The 9,157-nt window shown below is 37.5% G+C and overlaps 1 protein-coding gene across 4 annotated transcripts in view; it reads right to left on the reverse strand.

The window, feature by feature from the left end:
* The window catches only part of gb (solute carrier family 7 member genderblind), a 197,498-nt gene that overhangs the window by 56,513 nt on the left and 131,828 nt on the right, over window positions 1-9,157 (reverse strand). For 3 of the 4 annotated variants that reach the window (XM_089094183.1, XM_089094181.1, XM_089094182.1), the window contains exon 10: window positions 957-1,106. The exons of the other annotated variant lie outside the window; for it this stretch is intronic. In XM_089094183.1, the coding sequence (XP_088950309.1) occupies window positions 957-1,106 (150 nt within the window). The remainder of the gene's footprint in view (window positions 1-956; window positions 1,107-9,157) is intronic. 4 annotated transcript variants of the gene reach the window in all.

Here is a 9,157-nt window from a genome sequence, read left to right on the forward strand (position 1 = left end):
CCCCAAGACGCAAACGAAGGACTGTGCTGGGGGAGCGAGGGGGCTAAAAGTTTGAAAATGAAGTAAAATAAAGCCAGAAAATTGTGGAAAGACAAGAAAGTGTAAAAAGAGTCACATAAAACAACATCTCATATGCCTGCCCCCTTCTCCTCTCTCTTCCCACCATTTTTCTGTTTCGTGTAAAGTTTAAAAAGGAACAATACAAAATGGTGGATAAATATTTCAACTGATTTTACAACCTGCTAAGGTTATGACTTTGGTTATTTTGAATTGTCGGCAGATAAAAACGAGTAAAACTGAATATTCAGCTAGTTATGACTGGTAATTGACTCTCATTCAAGTCTTCCTTTTATGTTTTAACAAAACTTTCAACATTCAGCTTTAGCCAAGTGAATTTTCCCAGATTATAACTGCCTAAATAGAGTAGTACTTTCAAAGCTGGTGAACATTGATATAATCTGATATTGATGATATCAGCTCACAGTGAATTGTACTCTTGTAATAATAAAAAATAAATAAAAAAATGAGAATTTGGTTCAATTTCTACTAGGAAGAGGGAATTGAAAGTAAGAACAGGATGTTAGAGCACGGTCATCTTCTTGGTTACGGGGTTAGAAATTTCTGAAAATTGGTGTGCCTTTTATTTGATCAAAATAATTGAGAAAACAGAATTCAAAGAAAAGTGTCGGTGTTTTATTCAAGAATCGGATATCAGACCACGGTCGTCTTCTGGGAGTAGGGGTTACCTCTTTTTACTTACTTGTGTACCCATCTTTTATTTTTTGCATTGTCTATCTATAGACAGTGGGGTCGTTTGGGGTGGGGGCAGTTGCTTCCCCCAATAAATTGTAGAAAAAATAATACATTGCCCATGCCCCATGAATTTCCCGATAAGTTTGTCCGTAATAATAAAATAATAAAAAAAATACATGTCAGAAAAATAAAATTTACTGTACCTTAATAGGTCTCTTCATATTTCGCCGTGTGTATCTCATATATATTAATCCAGCAATGGTCCATGTTAAGAACATTGATTCAACAAAACTTGCATAATCAATCAAAGCATAAATGTCACTTGTGCCCAACATTAACAATGACAATATACCCTGGAAACAGAAATTCGAAGAAAATGAGCCATACTCGGGGCCACGAGATTTATTTTTAGAACTTTACAGGAAATAATAATAGCAGCAGGGTATAGGGGTAGGATTAAGGCTTTTCATGTTTTCTAGTCTACCTCCCCTTCCAAATATTATCAATAGGTTAGAATTTTTTTTATTTCCAACAAAACCCGTTGGAAATTTTTCCCTTTACTCTCCCCCTCTTCTCCTAGAATATATCGAAATGACAACCCAAACAATTTCAATAGGATTTCAAAGTTTAATTTATTAGAAAAGCAAAAGAAAAAATGGAAAAAAGTTTCCAATAGACACTTTTGAAAGGTAAATAGCTTGATTCATTATATCATTTATGAAATACATAAGAAAATGCAGTCAAAACAACTTAACAAAAAAAGAAATCACATGGATTCTATAGTTCAGATATTCGACTACTTCTGTCAAAGTTGTAAAAAATTGAAATTTCTTATCATAGACTCCAGCGTGAATACTGGACAAAGGGAATAAAGTTCAATATTCTGTGGAAGATGAAGAGAAACTGTTTAAATTTTAATTGAATTACATGACACTTGTAAGGTTTTAATGTGACTTTCCAAATATAACTGCGTCTTAAATTCCGTGAACTGGGTCATAAAAAGAAATCCTGACATGAATGAAGGACTGAGATAAGTTAAAGATTTAAATTTTGATATGAAGAAGGAAAGGAATAGCTAGGTATTGTTTGTGGACCACGGGGGGGGGGGGCTGACTGGCCAGGTAGAAACTGATATGGTCTAGCTGTACAATCCCTTTTGAGAGTTTTCTAGGGAGTTAATGAAGTCTGTACGGAGGGGAAAGGGCCAATACCCATTTTTGTTTTTCTCCTAGCTTCGTTCGGAGGGATAAGGCAAAGGTATAGAGCTTTGGTACGTTTCGGGTGTTTAAGAAAGGGTTAAGCGTTAATCTGTGGGGAGTACAGAGATAATCAAGGCAGAATGACTAAAAAGAAAAACTTAAAAACGTAAGAAAATGCAGTAGAAAAGAACAAGAATACCTGACAAATAGACCAACCGCGTATCTACGTCTGGATTTGAGTCTGCTTCAAATAATACTAAATAACCAGAAAATAAAGGATCCCGTGAGGCTTGTGCTTCACTTTCTAAATCCATTCATAAGGTTCGGTCAGAAACTAAGACTGTATTTATTTGCAGCGATACCCGACTCAATTATTTTCAGTTCTTATTTTGCAGTTTCGACTCACTTATTTTCTACCTATTCACGTGCAAAGGCCTGTTTGGTTCTTTAAGTCTTGCTGGGATCGTCTTGATCTATCTCTATATCAGACTGCATTAGATTCTATGTTGTCAAAATTTTGGACTCCATTTCATTTAATATGTACGTCTATAAACAGGAACAAATTGATTTGCATTGTTTATTGGTAGAGTTAGCTCATTCATTGCTCTTGTTATTGCTTCTTCAGGTTGTTGCTTCTCTTTTCCTTCCTTTAGACATTGGAACAAGTAAAAAAGGGCTGAGTGACGACGGTGAACTTCAGAGCGCTGAACATTGACATAAGTTCTGGTTTTGTACTTGGGCCAATTGCGGTTATCCAGTGCCAGGCATTTAGTTCAGATCGTCAAATACTCCAAGCGTGTATGTAGAAAGTATGTAGCAATGAAAAAGGCGGTAAATCTGCAATCTTTCGCAGCATATTAAAAATAACACCCAGCTGTTCTGGTGGCGTTTGTCAAAACTTGCCTCGTCTTCTTCATCTGATGACAATCCGATTGGTATAGGCTTTTGGGAAGGTTATTTCTTTTCCATATTCTCTGACGATCCAACTTTTATTGACATTGAATTTTGATATTTACTTTTGGGTCATTTTGCAAAGTTAGATCATGCTAAAAAAAAAAAAAAAAAACTTTATCAACGTTACGCCGGCATGTATTTAGGCACATATTCCTCGTCAAAAACTAGGCAAAGCATCGGGCTCAGACGGCCTGCAATCTGAACATCGGATCTACGGGACAACAAAATTGACTGAACATCTTACCATCCTATTCCAGGCCTGTATCGCCGAGCAGTATGTTCCTAATGTGCTATGTGAAAGTCTAGTAACGTTTATTTTTAAGAAAAATCAAGATCCTAATTCTTGCAACACATATTGACGGATAACCGTAAGTAATACGATTATAAACCTTCTTGAGAAGCTTATCTACAATGGAATTAGCACGAAGTGAGATCATGGATTTGGTTTTCGTGATGGACTTGGCGTGCAAAACGCCCATGCCACTTTTCTAGCAGCTCTTGATAGGCACAAAAACTCAAACAGCAATCTCTACGTTTGTGCCACTGACATTTCAATGGCCTTTGACTTGGTTCTATACCCCCAAGTATTTTGTCTCTTTTTAGAAGTGGAGTTAATCCATTTGTGTGTATTTCCCTTTGGATGTGGTACCAGAAGGTATCGATCCGGATACGTTAGCAAGGTAATGTTAGTAATTGTATTCGGTTGTGCCAAGTTGTTAAAAAAGATTTTCCTTAATTCCTGCAATATTCAATAGCGGTACCAGACTAGTCACTCGATAGATTCCGCCACACCTAATTGAGCCATTAATCGATGCAAGTCACTTGTCATAAGCCGACGACATTCTTCTTTTAGCTGATAATCTCGAGGCAGTCAAGAACGCCGTTGATGTTGTTTGTTGTGGACTGAATGAAATTGTCTTTCAGTTGCTACTTCCAAAACCGAGTTTCTTGTCTTAGGATCAGAGACCGGGCTGCCTCCAATAATACAATCCAAGTTGGTTCAGCTACAATCTCATCTTCCTGCTCACTTTTGTATTTAAGCCTTCCATTTGGAACGTCAATGAGACCAGCAAGACAGCTAAGAGACCGGCAGAAATACTAAGAAAACAGTTTTTCCTTAGGGTAAAGGGCCAATTTAACAAGAGAACCATTGGTCGGCTATACAACACATTTTTAGCACCACATATGTTGTTTTTAAAAAAATTTCGGAAACGTCTTCCCGTTTCTGATAAAAAAAAAATCCGATCGTTGTTCTTTAGGTTCTGCAAGAATTTTCTCAGTATTCCTATTTGGACCCGTAATAGTTATTTCCCGATGGGACAGTGTTTTGGAGACTTATAAAAAAAATGGATCAACTGTCACGTAGATTTACTAACCTCTGCAATAGAATTGTTGATTTTCCACTGGTTTGTCTCGAATTAATGCCTAGTGTCGTAAGATGTAAAATCTCAAATAATTTGACCCTTGTTGAATGAGTGCTTAAGGTAAGTTGTCAATATCTCTGTGGAGGTTTTTGTTTTGTCAGCTTCCTTTTTATTTTTCCTTCTCTTTTTTTTGCTCCTCTTAGTGCGTCTTTGTTTTGTACAAAGGGTAACAATAAGTTCTTATTATTACAGTAGATAGATAAAAGGATATTATGATCTATATACTATCATTAAGAATAGATGGCCTCAAGATGGACTCAAGGCCGACAAATCCCATCTAAAAATAGCATCTACTAAGGGAGCTAACCAAGTAGGCCAAGGGAGACTTCTTTTTCTACTACTTGTCCGGCACGATCTTTCATCTTGGACTACCCATATTTGTCCTAGGGGTTAGTTAGTGGTGAAAAATACAGATAAATAAAATTAAAAGAGTAATTATTTAGGAAAAAGGATTAGTACAATTAGATTGAATTATAAATGCAAATAGAACTTAATTTTGATTAAAAAAAATAAAAAGTTGAAAGTCAAGAATCGATCAAAATTTTACTACGATCTTTTTTTTGCAAATTATTTTATGCTAGATTATTGTGCAAATACATTGTATAAGCTGTATACTACTTATTTATAATGTAACAAGTAGAGACGGAGACCGCAAACAAAAAAGACAGAAGAAACTAAAAAAAAGTAACTGCAATATATTTACAATTTCAACTATTTTCAAAATCTTACCATTACTAAAAGATAGTCAATACCGGATGATATTAAAAGGATAAGCAATTTATTTATTGTGAAAAATCTACAAATTTCTTAGAAAAAGTGGGAAAAAGACTGAAATAAGTGGAGAAAAGGCTTAGCTGCATAAACGATGTGTTAACTATAATTATTCAGCACATTACGAAGTAAAAATAGTGTTTTTAACATGTTTCCTTCTCTATAGGTCCTCTTCTAGGCATATACCAAGAATTTATTGTCTTGGTGAATTTGAAGCCAATTTGGTTGTGGCTTATAGTTAAAATTGCTTTTCCTTTATCATTTTTGATAGACTTTTGTTTGACTTCTTAGTCTACCAGCGATTTTCCATGATGGCCAATGTTTGAAAATTGAAAAGCTTTTTTTGGCATACAAACTTTTTCATCTGTTACAATATAGCATTTGTTTTTTAGCAAGTTCTTTACTTGGGCTGACACCCATGTCCTTCCTTGATGATACCCTTGTTTGGGCACTATTTTGTCAACAAGGTACCTATTTTGTACTATTTCAATAAAGTTCAAGCTCAAAAATGCAAAACTCATTGAAGCTCCCTTTTTATTGACTGCTGTAATTATTCCTGAGTCGCAAAACCCGTTTGAGAATCCGGGAAGGCACAAAAAAGGGAGGGGGACAAACTATAAGGCGCTGAGGCTTCATTTTATGGAACCAGCTGTTCATATATTGAATTCAGAATGACTTTCAAAAGAAGCGTCAGGTGTTAAAGTACCAAGGACATCAAAATAAAAATTCACTACCCCACAGACCCTTCTTAGGTCTACTTAAATCTGAAATTATGATTTTCTAAGATTATTTTTTGGCTGTTTCAAATCAATTAGGTTTTTAGGGCCATACCATATTTCGTCAGTATTTCCACGCTGAGCCTGGCTCAGCATGGAAATAAGAACAATCAAAGCTAATTAGCTAAATTTCACAACGGTTCTAGTCTGCAAAAAAAAGAAGAAAAAAAGATTAACACTCTGTTGATTCTCAAAGACAACTTCTGTACGCCTGCTTAACCTAATTTAGGGCCTCAATTTGTAGCTTTTTATCTTACTTTCGTCCACTTTTCTTTGTTTTTTGTTGTTGTTTTTTTTTTATTAATTTGGCACCCGCAATTTCCCAAAAACTGAATAATTGTCCATGGATGTATTTTTCGAAATTGAGTTCCTGATTTATTCCCAGTTTTTAAGATAAAAATGATTGTATAAATTTATATTTAAATAATTCAAACAAGCAGATTTCATGTTCAGTATCCATAAATTGGTGACCCAAAATACTGACATTTCTATTTGTTAAATACTGTTTTTTTTAAGAAATGATGTGCTTTTACAATTTTTGGTAAAACAATTTGTGCTATTTCCTTTTCGGTATCTTGTCCTTCAATTAAATTTTTTCTTTGCCTTTTACCTTTTGCTAAATTACTTCAAATGACATTTTAATGGATAACAAGAGCGTCGGATTATGGCCTCTGAAAACAATTGTCTTCAAAGAATTCTAAACATAAACGGGGCGGAAGTAGAGATGGGGGTCCGACTCCCATGTGGCACCCCTGCTGCCACCTACAACTTTTTTTAACACCATATATTGGCACGAGAACCACGTGGTTTATGGTTTTTTGTCAATGAGAATTTGAAAAACAGAAATTTTGTCACATTTATGTATGTTTTCTTGGATGGTTATGTGTGTTGGTCGATTTATTTGATGTTTTTCATGGATGTTTAATGGTTTTTGTCAGTGAGAATTTGAAAAACAGGAACTTTGTCACATATATGGATGTCAACAGCAATTCATGTCTGTTATATGGTTTTCTCAGTGAGAATTTGAAAAACAGGGTGACAGGACCACGTGGTGTATGGTTTTCTCACTGAGAATGAAAAAACAGGAATTTTCTCACTTGGAAAAACAGGAACTTTCTCACTTGGAAAACCATAAACCACGTGGTCCTGTCACGAGTAGCACCTGTGAACTTGATTTACATAATGTTCGCTGAGAGCGTGCACTTACAACAACAACAACATCAACCTTGGAACACCTGTGCTGTCGACCTCAATTCACCTATCGTGAATCAATAATTCTCCTTAGAAACAACAAATTAATTTCCCCTTTCTTGACAGATCAATCAATCAATGACATCATCTGTCAGACTTTAAAAATTTTCGCATAGAAACATTTCTCCAGGAATAGATCAAAATCATTAATGTCTTTGCCTCGGGAACAGTTCTACTGGTCGAACTCCAAAGGATATTAATAACCAAAGGACATAGAAACAATTAGGCAAGAAACATCTTAGCGATGAATTGTTTTAGCGCGCGAAAAGGTTTCATATTAATTTGAAATGCGTTAGCGCAGAGATGCCAATAACAAAGGAACACGCTGAATTTGCGTTTAGGGATTATTTGGGCGAAACCGTTTTAGACAGGTTATGGAACTATTTCGGCGAAACAGATAGAGACATTTTAAAAGAAGATTTTTGAAGAGAATTTAGAAGAGAATTTAATGGTGAAACTCTGTGGTCGTTATAATACACAAGTTTCATTTGAACAGTGTTGTGAGGTCCTCTAACCCAACCCCAAAGGGTTCCAATCCTCCTACCCAACCCCGAAGGAAGCCCCCGGTCCTCAAAGGCCCCCCAAGCTCACAAAGGATCACCGGCGCCCCCAAAGGCCCACCCAGACCCCCAAAGGCCAGCCCCGGGCCCCCCAAAGGAAATATTTACTGACCTTCAGTTGTTGTGATTTTAAAAGTTCTGCTTTTTTTTTCTAAAATCATCGCCTAAAATGCCTCAAACTGTTTCACCCAAAGAGACACATACACAAAGACACACACACAGAGACACAAACAGAGACAAACACACAGAGACACACACACACAGACACACACACAGAGACACAAATACACAGACACACACACACATACACACAGACACAGACACAAAAACAGAGACACACACACAGAGACACACACACAGAGACACACACAAAGAGACACACACAGACAGACAAACACACACAGACAGACACAGAGACACACACACTGAGACACACACACACAGAGACACACACACACAGAGACACACACACACAGACACACACACACAGAGACACACACACAGAGATACACACACAGAGACACACACAAACAGAGACACAGACACAGAGACACACATACAGAGACACACACACACACAGAGACACACACAGAGACACACACACAGAGACACACACACACACAGACACACACACACATAGACACACACACAGACACACACACACAGAGACAAACACACACAGACACACACACACAGAGACACACACACAGGGACACACACACACACACAGAGACACAGACACAGAGACACACACACAGAGACACACACACACAGAGACACACACACACACAGAAACACACACAGAGACGACACACACACACACACAGAGACACACACACACACAGACACACACACAGAGACACACACACAGAGACACACACACAGAGACACAACACAGAGACACACAATCAGAGACACACACACAGAGACACACACACACAGAGACACACACACACAGAGACACACACACACAGACACACAAACAGAGATACAAACACAGAGACACAAACACACACACACACACAGAGACACACACACAGAAACACACACACAGAGACACACACACAGAGACACAGATACAGAGACACAGACACAGAGACACACACACACAGAGACACACACCCAGAGACACACACACAGAGACACACACACAGAGAAACACATACAGAGACACACACACAGAGACACACACACAGAGACACACACACAGAGACACACACACATAGACACAAACACAGACACACACACACGGAGACACACACACAAACACACACACACACATAGACACACACACAAAGAGACACACACACAGACACAAACATAGAGAGACACACACACAGAGAGACAAACACAGAGAGACACACACACAGAAAGACACACAAAGACAGACACACACACACAGAGACACACAGACAGACACACACACACAGACCGACAAACAGAGACAGACACACAGACACACACACACG

The sequence above is a fragment of the Artemia sp. Qi Xiang Cuo genome, chromosome 9 (assembly GCF_049724085.1).
Source record: "Artemia sp. Qi Xiang Cuo chromosome 9, ASM4972408v1, whole genome shotgun sequence".
NCBI classification, from domain to species: Eukaryota; Metazoa; Arthropoda; class Branchiopoda; order Anostraca; family Artemiidae; genus Artemia; species Artemia sp. Qi Xiang Cuo.